The sequence below is a fragment of the Lepus europaeus genome, chromosome Y (genome assembly GCF_033115175.1).
Source record: "Lepus europaeus isolate LE1 chromosome Y, mLepTim1.pri, whole genome shotgun sequence".
Classification (NCBI taxonomy): Eukaryota; Metazoa; Chordata; class Mammalia; order Lagomorpha; family Leporidae; genus Lepus; species Lepus europaeus.
In genome coordinates this window covers 4,078,364-4,097,064 of record NC_084851.1, presented here as the reverse complement: position 1 = coordinate 4,097,064, position 18,701 = coordinate 4,078,364, and the positions used below count along the sequence as shown (strand labels likewise).

Here is an 18,701-nt window from a genome sequence, read left to right as displayed (position 1 = left end):
TGTTTCTGCGTGGGTACAAACTGATGTGATCTTTACTAATTATATACTGAATCGATCTTCTGTATATAAAGATAATTGGAAATGAAAAAAAAAAAAAAACCTGGTGTTAAATTGGAAATGGCATAGAAAATTAATTAATTTTTAAAAAATATTATGTAGGATCTCTGTCTTTAATGTGCTGTACATTCTTATTTAATGCTATAACTAGTACTCCAAGAGTATTTTTTTTGTTCTTTCCACTTTGTTTTGCTATATGGGGGCAAACTGTTGAAATCGTTACCTAATACATACTAAACTGATCTTCTGTATATAAAGAGAATTGAAAATGAATAATGATGTGATTGGAAGGGGAGAGGGAGCGGGAAAGGGGAGGGTTGCGGGTGGGAGGGAAGTTTTGGGAGGGGGAAGCCATTGTAACCCATAAGCTGTACTTTGGAAATTTATGTTCATTAAATAAAAGTTAAAAAAAAAAAAAAACAGAGTAGTTTAAAAAAATTTAGGTGTGGCATTAGAATTTTTTAATTGTTTATGCTTCTTATTGAGTGGATTGCAAATTTGTTGGGAAATATTTGTCTTGGCATTAACTCTTATTTTTGGAGAGAAAGATTTTACCTGTCATGCCTCTTCCTCAGCTCCAATCAGAAAAATACTACCATTTAAAATATCTAGGAGTAGTTGTAATTAGTAATTTCCATTATTTCTTTCAGCAACTACATGCATGTTTTCATTTCTGGTAATCCAGGTACTACCTAATGTAACAAAATGTCACCATGTGCAACTGGCATATGGCACAGAGGTTAGCAAACGCCTTGGGAAACCTGCATCTTTTATCAGAGCACCTTGGTTTCAATCCTGACTCTGCTTCCTATGAATATAAACTCTAGGAAGTAGCACCAATAAATCAACTGGTACCCACCTGAGATGTCAGCTGAACTCCTGGCTTGGTTTTGGACTGGCCCAGCCAACTGTTATTGGTATTTGGGAGTGAATTACAAGAACTAGTTCTTTCTCTCTGCCTTTCAAATAAATAATTTTTTTTAAAAAAGCTTTCTTTTTACTCACAATGCTTTTTGTCTTAAAAGGCCAAAATACTCCAAAACTGTTTGGAAAATGTTATTCAATGACGCAGCTTCCAAAATATACCATTATACAGAATAAGAAGTTCTCTCAAAATTTACATTAACTTCATTTATGTCATCTTACGATTCTTCACAAGCACAACCTAGAAAACTCTTAGAAACAATTATGTGGTAGAACAAAAATATAGTTCAAATCTTTCAGCAACTATAGAAATAGAAAATCCAAATGGAATAATACTGTTAAATTAAAATTGTTGTTCATATGAATAAAGGTATTTTTAAGTACCTATGTTAAAATTAACTTGTGAGAGGAAATTTTAAACTCCCTTTACTATCCCAAATTATGCATACAACAGCAGAGTATGGAATTTCAAAGTCATCTGCAAGTCCCTCAAAATATTTGTTTCTAATATTAAGGTCATCACTTTTAATACTTTATAATAAAAAACTGAATGAGGAACAAGATTTATCAAATCTATGTTACGTTTAAAATTTTCATTTCACTCACCACTTGTTTTCTACAATTATAAAATAATTTTCTAAGCAAATATTTATTGGCTATTACTCCAGTAATGTAACTTAATAAATCAGAAAAAAAGACATATACTTTAAAAATAGCATCCTTTTGTAAGCAATATTTCACAGGAGGTACCCCAAAACTATCATAAATGTAAAAAATTAAAAATGCCCACATTTATATAATTTTATGTTGAGATTTCTATATATATATTATACATATGTGTGTATATACACATATATAAAATACATATAATCATTAAATTTGAAAATTAACAAAAACTGGGTCTTTACAGGGAGTCTTTTTAAGACACATCAGTGGAAAACCCTTTAAAAATTAAACAAATCTAATAAAAATTTCCAAAAGAAGCTAAATAATTTTACTTACATATAGAAAATGTACTAGGAGTATTGTTTAAAATTACAGAACTCCTTAGTATCTTATGGCAAGTAAGTCTAAAAAAATTAACATTCCATTCACAAGCATTTTCAAGCAATAAATATGTATTTATAAATAGTGGAAATCTGTATCAAGACTAGAAACCAAATCACAAATTTGAAGTTTATTCCTTAGTTTGTGTGCAATCCATTATCTTTGTGTCTCGGCCATTAGTTTTTTAAAAATTTATTTGAAATCACAATTGTAATCATTATGGCCTCAAAACAATATAGAAAAACACAAAATAATGAAAAACTTCCACACTTATATTTACCAAAAAAAAAAAAAAAAAAAAAAAGAAAGCTGGAGAACAGCTTGAACAGTATTGTCACCCAGTCGCTCCCCAGGAAAATTTTGGAGAGGTATAATATAGATGCAAGTCAAATCGTCTTCAAGTCAGCTGTCCGTGTAACAGTGACAATTTTGTCAGATATACACAAACATAAGGTTATTATTTTTCCTTTTTTTAAGTACAGCTGCTTCAGCTTTGTTAGTTTTGGAGTAGAGCAGTATTCTCCCTGTTCCAGTTGCTTGACACTCTGTTCTTGGAAGGTTGCATAGACATATCTTTTGAGTCAGCAGTTTTATCAAAGAGCTACAAAACTGGTAGTGTAGCTATTTCCTAAAAAGAAGAAAGGTCTCACTTAATATTCACGGAACTATATCAAGGTGAAGAAGATGATAGTGAAGGAACCTAAAAATAAAAAATAAGGTATGTTATTTATTTATTTTTGCTATATTTATCCTTAAGAACATTTTATAGTTCACGCTTCCAAACAATAACAGCCTGGCTATCAAGGAAATCCAAAAGAAACAACAAATATTTCTAGCTTGCTAAGTGAGATACTTAATATTTCCATTGTACCCAGGTTTCTAAGACTCTTAATTACTATTACGTCCATTTTTCTGTGGTTCATTATTTATTAAAATCATTATCCGTGATTACAACACAGAACCACTGAAAGCCAGAATTTCAAACAGTATATTTTTAAAAATGGAAACTGCAATTTACATGAGTTTTCTTTCATGAATGTTAAATCTTTCCCAATAATCACTACAGAAGAATTAAATAAGCTAACATATTATAAAAGTTATGAGGTCGGCCGGCGCCGCGGCTCAATAGGCTAATCCTCCGCCTGCAGCGCCAGCACACCAGGTTCTAGTCCTGATTGGGGTGCCGGATTCTGTCCCGGTTGCCCCTCTTCCAGTCCAGCTCTCTGCTGTGGCCTGGGAACAAGTCCTAGGGCCCAGCACCCACATGGGAGACCAGGAGAAGCACCTGACTCCTGGCTTCGGATCAGCATGGTTCGCCGGCTGCAGCGGCCATTGGGGTGTGAACCAACGGAAAAGGAAGACTTTTCTCTCTTTCTCTCTCTCTCACTGTCCACTTTGCCTGTCAAAAAAAAAAAAAAGTTACGAGGTCAAATAGCATACGTGCTGTAACATTATTCTAAATGATCATCAAGCTTTTCTTTTTTATTTTATTTTATTTTATTTTATTTTATTATTTTTTTAAATTTTTGACAGGCAGAGTGGACAGTAGAGGGAGATAGAGAGAAAGGTCTTCCTTTTTGCCATTGGTTCACCCTCCAATGGCCGCCGCAGTAGGCGCACTGCAGCCGGCGCACCGCGCTGATCCGATGGCAGGAGCCAGGTGCTTCTCCTGGTCTCCCATGGGGTGCAGGGCCCAAGCACTTGGGCCATCCTCCACTGCACTCCCTAGCCACAGCAGAGAGCTGGCCTGGAAGAGGGGCAACTGGGACAGGATCGGTGCCCCGACCGGGACTAGAACCCGGTGTGCCGGCGCCGCAAGGCGGAGGATTAGCCTGTTAAGCCACAGCGCCGGCTTCTTTTTTATTTTTTATGACAGGCAGAGTGGACAGTGGGAGAGAGACACAGAGAAAGGTCTTCCTTTTTGCCGTTGGTTCACCCTCCAATGGCCGCTGTGGCCAGCGCACTGCAGATGGCGCATCACCCTTATCTGAAGCCAGGAGCCAGGTGCTTCTCCTGGTCTCCCATGAAGTGCAGGGACTCAAGGACTTGGGCCATCCTCCACTGCACTCCCAGGCCATAGCACAGAGCTGGACTGGAAGAGGAGCAACCGGGGCAGAATCCGGCGCCCCGACCGGGACTAGAACCCGATGTGCTGGCGCTGTAGGCGAGGATTAGCCTATTGAGCCGTGGTGCCGGTTCAAGCTTTAAAAATATGATTATTCTGGCCGGCGCCATGGCTTAACAGGCTAATCCTCAGCCTTGCGGCGCCGGCACACTGGGTTCTAGTCCCGGTTGGGGCGCCGGATTCTATCCTGGTTGCCCCTCTTCCAGGCTAGCTCTCTGCTATGGCCTGGGAAGGCAGTGGAGGATGGCCCAAGTCCTTGGGCCCTGCACCCTCATGGGAGACCAGCAGAAGCACCTGGCTCCTGGCTTCGGATCAGTGAGATGTGCCGTCCTCAGCGGCCATTGGAGGGTGAACCAACAGCAAAAAGGAAGACCTTCCTCTCTGTCTCTCTCACTATCCACTCTGCCTGTCAAAAAAAATATATATATGTATATGATTATTCTGACCATTATTTGCAACACTGTCATTAAGAAGCAAAAATAGTAATATGCATGGATTTCATATAAACTGATATGAAGCATGAGGGAGGACATGCATCTTTCCTTTATGCAGCATCTACTGAGCCAATGGCCAACTTAAATCTTATTAACTTCTATTTTCAGGTAGCAAAATCAAAACTGTTGCTTCACCACCCAGCTAACTATGTACTCATAAGATGAACTGACTTACTAATGTAAACTGGTCATAGACTTGCATCAGGTCCTCCATTTTGTACTGTTCTAGTACCACAAAATTTTCCAAATTTCCACTTATTTTTCGCGCACAGTCTTGGCAATGTACCACATAGGTCTTTTGAGAATTGCTCTCGTTAGTGACAAAAAGTAGATTAAACACCTCCACCTATTTTATACAAGAGAAAAAACAGTGAATAGAGGTAAATGAATTTATTACACCATTTTAATAAAATAGAGATAAATGAATTTATTATACCATTTTAATACAATGAAATAATGGGCAATGATTTTTGGTCATGTGCAAATACATAAAATTAAGAAAACATAGTTGTAGGTTTGAAACACCATGCTTATTTTGTAGTATACCTAAAGCCAAAAATGTCAATTTAAAAAGTGACTTCATGAAAATTAAATAATGATTATAAACACTATTGAAGATTAACTTAAAGTTTGATAAAAGTCAACTTATTTTTATTTTACCAAAAAGTAACATGTACAATCAGATAAAAAATTGTCATTATTTGCCTTTTATTTCTTGTGATAGTATTCATAATATTCAGCATGTGTGGGAATTTATTTTCCCACATACTAAGCTCCACAATGGTAGTGACTGTACCTTATTCATTTTTTTCTTTAGGGCATATCATAGAGCTTAATGTTTAAAAACTTGAATAACTAAATTTGAAGGTATTCAATTTTTCAGCTGAGATAATCTGACATCTTTAAATTTTTCAAAGAATATTTTCTCAAGTTATCTGTGAACAATGTCATCAAAACTCTGGAGTCCATAAAGTTTTCTACAATGGATATAGGTAGCAACAACACTCTATTGGTGTGGCATAAAAAATTTAAGTTTTCAGCTTTGCCTAGTTCGTCAACTATAGAGTTGATTGTACTATATGTACTCTTAATTCAAGTCTCCTTTTTTATTTCTATTTTTTTTTAAAAAGAACTCTTCTTCTTAAGACCCGTTTCAAGCTTAGGCACTTCATTAATGTTCCTTAAGACCATTTTACTAACTTCTAACATTAGTTTTTTGGTTTCTATCACTATGTCCTTTAATTTTCAACAATTTCTATCATGTTCTGTCTAAAAATGTATCTTAATTTAATATTTTGATAAAAAAACTTTCTACAAATTCAATAACCTCTGAATAAATATAATTTCAGTTACTGCAGAATAAATAATTCTTTAAAATCAATCAAATGATTTTTAGGCTACACAAAACCCACTCTGACAGGCTTCCAAAAATTTGCAATTTATTTACCAGTAGTGAAAACGCTACTTCTTTTTCCAGCCCTAAATGTTCCCAAAATCTAACAATATTTTATAAACTTCCAATTTTGCAGTTTAATTTGGAATTCAAATATAACGCTTCATTTAAGGATTCAAATGTTAATAGGTCTGTGTGCCCTAGGCCAGTATGAAAAGAAAAATCATTTTTCCTAAATGTTTGTCTATCAATTTGATATATGTCAAGCCTCTGGTCATGGATATATGCACATCACAGTTAGTTGTGGATCATTTTTCTTTTTTTTTGCTACCCTCCCAGGTGCATTACAATAAGGTGGATTGAAAGTGGAGCACCCAGAACTTGAACCAGCGCCAATATGGGATGCCCATATCCCAGGTGGCAGCCTAACCCACCATGTCACAATGCTAGCTCTCTGTTGATTGTATTTCTTAGCCAGCTAGAATGTAAATTCAACAAAAATATCTTTATTCCTGCACCTTCTACAAGAACCAGCAGTGTTTTGCTGTTCCAAAGATTTTGGATACTGAATTAATCGCATTTACATAATAAAATATCATGGGGATTAGAACCAAATGTAAACATGAAATTCATTTATGTTTCATATATATCTTATACACATGATCTAGTAAAAGATTTTGTACAATTTTAGTGTGTCTGTGTGGCTGTAATCTATCAACTGAGATCAGGTATGGAATTTTCGATTGTGGCATCATGTGGCTGTTTAAAATGTTTGATTATTAAACATTAAAGATTCAGAATAAATACGCTCAATAAAAACATTATGAAATTAATTTGAAAGGATTTCATATACTGATCTACGTGACATGTAGTAAGCAAAATCTACTATGTTGGCATTTGTGAACATATTAGAAGTTGTATCCAGCCCAAAATCTAAATGATTATCATTCGCTAAATAAATGTTATATGACTGCATCTGCAAGAAGATACTTCTAGGTTAATATATGTAATTAGCAAAATATTAAAATATCAAATTAGAATTTAAGAGACAAACCACAATATTTAACTTCAACAGAAAGCATTATGCAAAAAAGCAAATTAATAATAAAAAATAACCTTAATAAAAACAGTTACTTACCTCACAGATGCTACAATAATGAGCTGGTTCATCACTTCTCCGCCCATGCCATATAACCTGTTTTCCGACTGCCGTAAGAGCTTCTCTCAACCTCTGACATTGCTTTAAAATTTTCAGAAGACAATACCTATTGGGGGTAGGGGAGGAGAACAGTAACAGCAATTAAATACTAAATATTGTAAGCATAAATGATATGTCAATTAGAACTTTGAAGGTTGGCATCAGAGCAAAAGGGGTAAAGCTGCAGTCTGAAATGCTGGCATCCCATAGATACTTGAATCTCTGCTGCTTAACATCCAACCCATCTCTCCTAATGTGCCTGGGAAGGCAGCAGAAGATGTCCAAGTATTTGGGTCAGTATTCTGTGACAGAGTTCTGGGCTCCTGATTTCAGCATGGCTAAACCCCAGCCATTGTGGCTATCTGAGGAATGAACCAATAAATAGATCTCTTTCTTTGTCTCTCCCTCCCTGTAACTGCCTTTCAAATAAATAATTTTTATTTAAAACAGAGAATTAACTTTGACAATCTAGGTTCTAAAGTCCATTCTGAAGATAATTGGTTTTCTGAAAGTAATGTCAGGGCTGACAATGACAATACTAAAGCATTTAAAGTTGAGGCAAACTGATATTTGAATGTAAAAAAAAAATCTTAATCTACAACACATCTATCATATTCTTAATTTTTAAGTGACAGAACTTTCCTCACTTTCTTCTTCCTTGAAATAAACGATGTGAATTCAAAGTTACAACTTTCATATTATAGAAAGCAAGAAATCTATATACACACACCAAAAAAGTTTATTTAGGTGTAGAGTTTGCACTAATTTCTCTGAAAGAAATTTAAAATTTTCATATACTGGAGACAGTAATGTGAGTAGTGGGCTGCTGCCTGCAGTGCTGGCTTCCCTTATCAGTGCTGGTTCAAGTCCCAGCTACTCCACTTCAGATCCAGCTCTCTGCTATGGCCTGGGGAAGCAGAAGATGGCCCAACTCCTTGGGCCCCTGCACTCATGTGGGAGAAATGGGAGAAGCTCTTGGCTCCTGGCTTTCGATTGGCACAGCTCTGGCCTTGGTGGCCAATTCAGAAGTGAACCAGCAGATGGAAGACCTCTCTCTCTATCTCTCTCTCTCTCTCTCTCTCTCTCTCTCTCTCTCTCTCTCTTTCTCTCTCTCTCTCTCTTTCAGCCTCTGCCTCTCTGTAACTCTTTCAAATAAATGAATAAATCTTTTAAAAAAAAACCTTTTATATTCTAAAATAAACCCATACTTTTGTAACATGTTGGAATAGGATGTGTAAGAAGTAAAAATTATCATTTTGGAGTCCCTGTAAGAGTAGCATGAAATATACTAAGCTTGAAGAACAAACATCAAATTTATGGTGAAGTTTTAGTGGAAGAATAGTAAAATCACTGATGCTTAATGAAAAGTCTTTGGGGACAAAAGCCAGTGCCCCTGCTAAATCATCATTTTACAAATGCATAATTCAGGGGGGAGCCAAGATGGCGGAAGAGTGAGGACGCACACAACAGTTTGGGAAAAGAAATTTTAACAAGGGTGGAGTTACTGTACCCTTAAGAAGAGACTCAGAGGAAAAAACTGCAGAGGAAACTCTTCCGGACCTAGTGGATGTGACACGGAGGACCTACGAGGAAGGTGGCCCACAGCCACACCGCGCTGCGCTGAGCCATGCCAAGCCCTGCCGAGCCCTGCCGAGCCGCACAGAGCCGCCCTGAGCCGCACCTAGCAGCGCCCAGTTGCGCCATGCCGACCCGACCCGACCTGCACTGAGCCGCGCCACGGACACGGGGGCCACTAGAGTTGGGAAAACAGCGAACCCAGCTACAGAAGCCCGCCCACAAAATTTGAGCCCCGGCACTGGAAGCACAGGTAACCGGAGACGTTGGCCGCAAAGGTTAGACGGTGGTCCAAGCTCACGCGGAGGGAAGGGGAACTACACCAGGCTGACTGGAAGAGAAAAAAAAAAGGGGGGAGGGGGAACCAGCTGGGACACTAGCCTCTCTGCACTCTCCTTACAAACCCCAGAAAGACAAAGAGCAGGGACCACTTTACATAAGAAAAACAAACTCTTTAGCCTAGGCAACACTGAAGAACCAAACAGGTCTTTGGCCATACCTTCAAGATGCCAAACAAACGTAGAAACCAAAGCACCAAGAGCAAGGAAGTCATTCTCATGCCCCCAAATGAAAAAGGCACCCCAATCCAAGATTATGAAGATGATGAGATAGAAGAAATGCAAGAAGCGGATCTCAAAAAATTGGTAAGAACATTAAGAAGCTCTCAAAAACAAATTCTTAAACTACAGAAATCCTTAATGGACAAGATAGAAAACCTCTATCGCGAAAATGAAATATTAAGGAGGAATCAAAATGAAATGAAACAACTAGTAGAACAGGAAACTGTGAGAGAAACAAAAAACCACAATGAAATGAAGAACTCAATAGATCAAATGACAAACGCATTAGAAAGCCTTAAAAACAGAATGGGCGAAGCAGAAGAGAGAATATCGGAATTAGAAGACAGAGAACAGGAAAGGAAACAGGCAAACCAAAGAAAAGAAGAAGAAATCAGAAATCTAAAAAATATTGTCGGGAATCTACAGGATACTATTAAAAAACCTAACAACCGGGTCCTAGGAGTTCCTGAAGGCATGGAGAGGGAGAAAGGATTAGAAGGCCTTTTCAGTGAGATACTAGCAGAAAATTTCCCAGGTTTGGAGAAGGACAGAGACATCCTAGTACAGGAAGCTCATAGAACCCCTAATAAACATGACCAAAAGAGATCCTCAACACGACACGTCATAATCAAATTCACCACAGTGAAACATAAAGAAAAGATCCTAAAATGTGCAAGAGAGAAATGCCAGATTACTCTCAGAGGATCTCCAATTAGACTCACATCTGACTTCTCTTCAGAAACCCTACAAACTAGGAGAGAATGGCGAGACATAGCCCAGGTACTAAGAGAGAAAAACTGCCAACCCAGAATATTCTATCCTGGAAAGCTCTCATTTGTGAATGAAGGTGAAATAAAGACCTTTCACAGCAAACAGAAATTGAAAGAATTTGTTGCCACTAGTCCAGCCCTGCAAAAGATGCTTAAAGATGTGTTACATACAGAAACACAGAAACACGGTCACCAATATGAAAGAAGGTAAAGGAAGGAAACCTCACACCAAAAGATCACAGGAATTTCAAACCATATATTAGAAAGTATCTTTGGCAAATGACAGGGCAAACTTACTCCTTCTCAATAGTTATATTGAATGTTAACCGCTTGAACTATCCAGATAAAAGACACCGATTGGCTGATTGGGTTAAGGAACAAAACCCATCTTTTTGCTGCTTACAAGAAACCCATCTATCCAATAATGATCCATACAGGCTGAAAGTGAAAGGCTGGAAAAAGATATACATGCCAACAGAAATGAAAAAAGAGTGGGCGTAGCCATCTTAGTATCGGACAACATAAACTTTACCACAAAAACTGTTAGGAGAGACAAAGAGGGGCACTATATAATGATTAAGGGATCCATTCAACAGGAAGAGATAACGATTATCAATGTATATGCACCTAATTACAGGGCACCAGCTTATTTAAAAGACTTGTTAAGGGACTTAGAGGGAGACTTAGACCTCAATACAATAGTACTGGGGGACTTCAATACTCCACTCTCAGAGATAGACAGATCATCAGGACAGAAGATCAACAAGGAGACAGTAGATTTCAAGGACACTATAGCCCCAATGGATCTAACAGATATCTACAGAACATTTCATCCTACATCTAAGGACTTTACATTCTTCTCAGCAGTACATGGAACCTTCTCTAGCATTGACCACATACTAGGCCATAAAGCAAGTCTCAACAAATTCAAAAGAATTAGAATCATACCATGCAGCTTCTCAGACCACAAAGGAATGAAATTGAAAATTAGCAACTCGGGAATCCCTAGAACACGTGCAAACACATGGAGGTTGAACAACATGCTCCTGAATGAACAATGGGTCATAGAAGAAATTAAAAGAGAAATCAAAAATTTTCTGGAAGTAAATGAGGATAACAGCACAACATACAAAAACTAATGGGATACAACAAAAGCAGTGTTAAGAGGAAAGTTTATATCAATAGGTGCCTACATCAAGAAATTGAAGAGGCACCAAATAGATGAGCTTTCAAGTCATCTCAAGGATCTAGAAAATCTGCAGCAAACCAAAGTGAAACCCAGTAGAAGAAAGGAAATAATTAAAATCAAAGAAGAAATCAACAGGATTGAATCCAACAAAACATTACAAAAAATCAGCCAAACGAGGAGCTGGTTTTTTGAAAAAATAAACAAAATTGACACCCCATTGGCCCAACTCACTAAAAAAAGAAGGGAAAAGACCAAAATCAATAGGATCAGAGATGAAAATGGAAACATAACAACAGACGCCACAGAAATAAAAAGAATCATCAGAGATTACTACAAGGACTTGTATGCCAGCAAACAGGGAAATCTATCAGAAATGGATAGATTCCTATACACATACAATCTACCTAAATTGAACCAGGAAGACATAGAAAACCTAAACCGACCCATAACTGACACAGAAATTGAAACAGTAATAAAGGCCCTCCGAACAAAGAAAAGCACATGATCAGATGAATTCACTGCTGATTTCTACCAGACATTTAAAGAAGAACTAACTCCAATTCTTCTCAAACTATTCAGAACAATTGAAAAAGAGGGAATCCTCCCAAATTCTTTCTATGAAGCCAGCATCAACTTAATTCCTAAGCCGGAAAAAGATGCAGCATTGAAAGAGAATTACAGACCCATATCCCTGATGAACATAGATGCAAAAATACTCAATAAAATTCTGGCCAATAGAATGCAACAACACATCAGAAAGATCATCCACCCAGACCAAGTGGGATTTATCCCTGGTATGCAAGGATGGTTCAATGTCCGCAAAACAATCAACGTAATACACTACATTAACAGACTGCAGAAGAAAAACCATATGATTCTCTCAAGAGATGCAGAGAAAGCATTTGATAAAATACAACACCCTTTCATGATGAAAACTCTAAGCAAACTGGGTATGGAAGGAACATTCCTCAATACAATCAAAGCAATATATGAAAGACCCACGGCCAACATCCTATTGAATGGGGAAAAGTTGGAAGCATTTCCGCTGAGATCTGGTACCAGACAGGGATGCCCACTCTCACCACTGCTATTCAATATAGTTCTGGAAGTTTTAGCCAGAGCTATTAGGCAAGAAAAAGAAATTAAAGGGATACAAATCGGGAAGGAAGAACTCAAACTATCCCTCTTTGCAGATGATATGATTCTTTATTTAGGGGACCCAAAGAACTCTACTAAGAGACTACTGGAACTCATCGAAGAGTTTGGCAAAGTAGCAGGATATAAAATCAATGCACAAAAATCAACAGCCTTTGTATACACAGGCAATGCCACGGCTGAGGAAGAATTTCTCAGATCAATCCCTTTCACAATAGCTACAAAAACAATCAAATACCTTGGAATAAACTTAACCAAGGACGTTAAAGATCTCTACGATGAAAACTACAAAACCTTAAAGAAAGAAATAGAAGAGGATACCAAAAAATGGAGAAATCTTCCATGCTCATGGATTGGAAGAATCAATATCATCAAAATGTCTATTCTCCCAAAAGCAATTTATACATTCAATGCAATACCAATCAAGATACCAAAGACATTCTGCTCAGATCTGGAAAAAATAAAGCTGAAATTCATATGGAGACACAGAAGACCTCGAATAGCCAAAGCAATCTTGTACAACAAAAACAAAGCCAGTGGCATCACAACACCAGATTTCAGAACATACTACAGGGCAGTTGTTATCAAAACAGCATGGTACTGGTACAGAAACAGATGGAGAGACCAATGGAACAGAATAGAAACACCAGAAATCAATCCAAACATCTACAGCCAACTTATATTTGATCAAAGATCCAAAACTAATCCCTAGAATAAGGACAGCCTATTCAAGAAATGGTGCTGGGAAAATTGGATTTCCACGTGCAGAAGCTTGAAGCAAGATCCCTACCTTTCACCTTACACAAAAATTCACTCAACGTGGATTAAAGACTTAAATCTACCACCCGAGACCATCAAATAATTAGAGAGCATTGCCGATACCCAGCAAGATATAGGTACAGGCAAAGACTTCTTGGAAAATACCCCAGGATCACAGGCAGTCAAAACCAAAATTAACATTTGGAATTGCATCAAATTGAGAAGTTTCTGTACTTCAAAAGAAACAGTCAGGAAAGTGAGGAGGCAACCGACAGAATGGGAAAAAATATTTGCAAACTATACGACAGATAAAGGGTTGATAACCAGAATCTACAAAGAAATCAAGAAAATCCACAACAACAGAACAAACAACCCACTGAAGAGATGGGCCAAGGAACTCAATAGACATTTTTCAAAAGAGGAAATCCAAATGGCCAACAGACACATGAAAAAATGTTCAAGATCACTAGCAATCAGAGAAATGCAAATCAAAACCACAATGAGGTTTCACCTCACCCCGGTTGGAAAGGATCACAATCAGAAATCTACCAACAACAGATGCTGGAGAGGATGTGGGGAAAAAGGGACATTAACCCACTGTTGGTGGGAATGCAAACTGGTTAAGCCACTATGGAAGTCTGTCTGGAGATTCCTCAGAAACCTGAACATAACCCTACCATACAACCCAGCCATCCCACTCCTTGGAATTTACCCAAAGGAAATTAATTTGGCTAATAAAAAAGCCATCTGCACATCAATGTTTATTGCAGCTCAATTCACAATAGCTAAGACCTGGAACCAACCCAAATGCCCATCAACAGTAGACTGGATAAAGAAATTATGGGACATGTACTCCATAGAATGCTATACAGCAGAAAGGAACAATGAAACCCAGTCATTTGCAACACGATGGATGGATCTGGAAAACATCATGCTGAGTGAATTAAGCCAGTCCCAAAGAGACAAATATCATTTGTTTTCCCTGATCCGCGACGACTGAGCACCAAAGGGGAAACCTGTGGAAGTGAAATAGACACTATAAGAAACAATGACCTGATCAGCTTTTGTCCTGACTTTAGATGTACAATGTAATACTTTATCCTTTTTAGTATTTGTTGTTGTTGTTGTTGTTCTAGTACTAGCAGTTGAACTCTGTAGTTAACACACAATTATTCTTAGGTGTTTAAATTTTAACTGAAAAGTGATCCCTGTTAAATTTAATAGTGGAAAAAGAGAGGGAGGAGATGCACAATTTGGGACATGCACAATCAGTCTTGCCCCAAATGATGGAGTTAGAAATGTACCAGGGGATTCCAATACAATCCCATCAAGGTGGCATGGACCAATTCCATCTCACTACTCCAAGTGATCAATTTCAGTTCACATTCGATGGCCTTGATAGGTCTAAGAAACAAAGGGATCACACAAACAAGACTAGTGTCTGCTAATACTAACCGATAGAATCAAAAAGGGAGAGAAAGATCCAGCATGGGAAGTGGGATACACAGCAGACTCATAGAATGGCAGATGTCCTAAACAACACTCTGGCCTCAGAATCAGCCCTTAAGGCATTCGGATCTGGCTCAAGACCCCATGAGAGTATTGTAGGCCCGGAAAGCCAAGATACCATGGAAAAGCGAAAAAAAAGAGAAGACCTAAATGAAAGATCTCTGTGAGTGAGATCCCAGTGGAAAGAATGGGGCCATCAAAGAAGGAGGTACCTTTCTCTGAAGGGAGGAGAGAACTTCCACTTTAACTGTGACCCTATCGGAAGAAGATCAAAGTCAGCGAACCCTAAAGGCTTCCATAGCCCTGGCAACTCATGACTAGAGCCTAGGGAGATTACTGACGCCATGAACAGGAGTGTCAAATTGTTAAGTCAGCAACAGGAGTCACTCTGTACTTACATCCCATGTGGGATCTGTCCTTAATGTGTTGTCTAATGTGCAGTTATGCTATAACTAGTACTGAAACAGTATTTTTACACTTTGTGTTTCTGCGTGGGTACAAACTGATGAGATCTTTACTAATTATATACTGAATCGATCTTCTGTATATAAAGATAATTGGAAATGAAAAAAAAAAACCTGGTGGTAAATTGGAAATGGCATAGAAAATTAATTAATTTTTTAAAAATATTATGTAGGATCTCTGCCTTTAATGTGCTGTACACTCCTTTTTAATGCTATAACTAGTATTCCAACAGTATTTTTTTTTCACTTTGTGTTGCTATATGGGGGCAAACTGTTGAAATCGTTACCTAATAGATACTAAACTGATCTTTTGTATATAAAGAGAATTGAAAATGAATCATGATGTGAATGAAGGGGAGAGGGTGTGGGAAAGGGGAGGGTTGTGGGTGGGAGGGAAGTTTTGGGAGGGGGAAGCCATTGTAACCCATAAGCTGTACTTTGGAAATTTATATTCATCAAATAAAAGTTTAATAAAAAAAAAAAGAATTTAACAGACATCAAGAGAACATAATAGATTACTTCAACACATTGCTTTAACAGAGAATCAGATTTTAATTCTATGTCAAAGAGAAATTGAGCTTCCTGTGATCTTTTGCTGTGAGGTTTCCTTCCTTTACCTTCTTTCATATTGATGAACGTGTTTCTGTGTTTATGCGTGTAACACGTCTTTAAGCATCTTTTGCAGGGCTGGATGAGTGGCGACAAATTCTTTCAATTTCTGTTTGCTATGAAAAGTCTTTATTTCACCTTCATTCACAAATGAGAGCTTTGCAGGATATAATATTCTGGGCTGGCAGTTTTTCTCTCTTAGTACCTGGGCTATGTCTCGCCATTCCCTTCTAGCTTGTAGGGTTTCTGATGAGAAGTCTGCTGTGAGTCTAATTGGAGAACCTCTGAGAGTAATCTGACGTTTCTCTCTTGCACATTTTAGAATCTTTTCTTTATGTTTCACTGTGGTGAATTTGATTACAACATGTGGTGGTGAGGATCTCTTTTGGTCATGTTTATTAGGGGTTCTATAAGCTTCCTGTACTAAGATGCATCTGACTTCTCCAAACCTGGGAAATTTTCTGCTAGTATCTCACTGAAAAGGCCTTCTAATCCTTTCTCCCTCTCCATGCCTTCAGGAACACCCAGAACCCGGTTGTTAGGTTTTTTAATAGTATCCTGTATATTCCTGACAATATTTTTTAGATTTCTAATTTCCTCTTCTTTTCTTTGGTTAGTCTGTTTCCTTTCCTGTTCTCTGTCTTCTAATTCCGATATTCTCTCTTCTGCCTCACCCATTCTGTTTTTAAGGCTCTCTAATCTGTTTGTCATTTGATCTATTGAGTTCTTCATTTCATTATGGTTTCTTGTCACTATCACAGTTTCTTGTTCTACTAGTTGTTTCATTTCATTTTGATTTTCCTTAATATTTCATTTTCACGAGAGAGATTTTCTATCGTGTCCATAAGGATTTCTGTAGCTCAAGAAGTTGTTTTTGAGAACTTCTTAATGTTCTTATCAATTTTTTGAGATCCGCTTCTTGCATTTCTTCTATCTCATCATCTTCATAATCTTGCAATGGGGGGTCTTTTTCATTTTGGGGGCATCATAGTGTCTTCCTTGTTCTTGTTACCTCGGTTTTTCATTTGTTGTTTGGCATGTTGGAGATATTTGGTTTCTTCACTGTGGTGTTTTTTCTTGTTATACTATGGCTCTATATTTAGTGGACTGTCTGCTTTTGGTGGAGACTTAGAGGCTTTAGATGAGTGTGGCCTGAGAGCTCTGTTTGGTTCCTGCGGGTTGAGGGTCTGTCAAAGGTGAAACTCCCAGGTTAGGTGTGGTAAATCTCTCTTTCTTTCTTTTTTTTTTTTTTTTGATTCAAAAGGTAAGTAATTCCACACAGCTGAACGCACAGCTGAATGTAATTGGAGGTAGTTAGCAGGCGAATGATATACCCACAGGAGCCAGAGATCAGAAACTCTTTCCCAAGGACCACACAGGGAATCTGTGCTGCCCTCAGTGTGGCCTCCAATTCTCCTGCAGTCTCCCACTGGGTTGCCAAGTTAGATCCTAATCTCCTGTTATTTTACCACCCGCCCAGAGTCAGGTTTTTCTGCTAGGCTCAGGGCCGGTGCAGACCTGAGGTCGCACTGCTTATGATGTATGTCCAAAATGACGGCTGCTCTTTGTATTGCTCACCTTTGAGAGGTGAGCGGAGAGAGAGAAACTCATGTCCATATCGGTCACTTTTTTTTTCCCTCTCTCTCTTCTAGTTAGCCTGGTGAACATTTCCCCATGGAGTTTCAAGCCTCGTTCCCTCTAGTCTCCTCTTTCTGCTTGCCCGCTGGTGTCTCGGGCTATTGAGGTTCGGCTCACCTCGCGTTCCAGCGCTGGTGTGTTGAGTCTGCCACTGGTGTCCCGAACTTGGGCTCCCACGCTCTCCACGCAGATCCACTGTGAATCACTAGTTCCAGAAGAGTTTTCCTCTGCTGTTTCTTCCCCTACTCTTCCCTGAACCTGCAGTATTTCCACATTTATTAAACTGTCTCTTCCCGGACTATCAGTGTGCTCCCTTCCTATTCCGCCATCTTGCTGCTCTCTCCCATGAAAATTTTAAAGAGTGTGACCAAGACCCTGAAAGACTTCTTCAAAGAAATGTAATCCAATTAAAAATGTTTTAACCATGAGATTCTGAAGACAAAGTATAAGTATAATCAAAGCAATGTTAACAAGAAGCAAAAAAAAAAAATGGTTCATTAAAATCAATCATAATAGTTAAAATTAAAGGTAGGGCAAAACAATTCTGTAGATGCTCAAGGCTTTTTGCTTTTCACCTGGAATCCAAAGAATGATGACATCTGCTTATAAACATTGTTCTGAGAAACTGAGCTATAATTTTATTGAGAATGGAAGGGACCAGCACCATGGTACAGAAGGTTAACCAGACACTTGTGTCACTGATATCCCACATGGGCACTGGTTCCAATCCAGGGGGCTCCAGTTTTGATTCAAGACTCTGCTAATGTGCCTGGGAAAGCAGCAGAAGATGTCACAACTGCTTGGAGCCCTGTCAAACACAGAAAAGACCTGGATGGAGTTCGTCTGACTAGCCCAGCACTAGCTGTTGTGGCCATTAGGGGAGTACTAAAGATGTCACTAACTTGGCTTTTCAAAAAAAAAAAGAGGGGGTGGGGGGTATCCAGTAGAACTTTCCCAAAGAACCTATCTCCATTATGATAATGCTGCTATGTATTTCTCTCAAGAAAGGGGCAACCTTGCAAAAATTTTGGTAGGAAATCATAAAGCACCTACCTTACAGCCCTGCTTTGGCTCTTGATGACATTTTATTTAGTTGGGATAGGAATAAGAGTTAGGGAGGACTATTTTAAGCAGAGAGCAAAACATATGAACAAATGTTTAAAAAAAGATCAAATCAGGGGCAAAATGGCAGAATAGGAAGGGAGCACCCTGATAGTCCGGGAAGAGACAGTTTA

General features: G+C 38.3%; 1 protein-coding gene across 12 annotated transcripts in view; it reads right to left on the bottom strand.

The window, feature by feature from the left end:
• Window positions 1-1,076: 1,076 nt before the first annotated feature.
• Window positions 1,077-18,701, bottom strand: part of LOC133754237 (lysine-specific demethylase 6A-like) — a 211,330-nt gene continuing 193,705 nt past the window's right edge. For 2 of the 12 annotated variants that reach the window (XM_062184729.1, XM_062184735.1), the window contains 4 exons: window positions 7,179-7,305; window positions 4,823-4,993; window positions 3,314-3,427; window positions 1,079-2,728 (listed from right to left, as the gene is read on the bottom strand). In XM_062184729.1, coding sequence (XP_062040713.1) covers window positions 3,332-3,427; window positions 4,823-4,993; window positions 7,179-7,305 — 394 coding nt within the window. In that variant the 3' untranslated portion in view covers window positions 1,079-2,728; window positions 3,314-3,331. Of the gene's footprint in view, window positions 2,729-3,313; window positions 3,428-4,822; window positions 4,994-7,178; window positions 7,306-18,701 lie in introns of all 12 variants that reach the window. The other 10 variants (XM_062184734.1, XM_062184733.1, XM_062184731.1 and 7 more) reach the window with 8 other exon arrangements.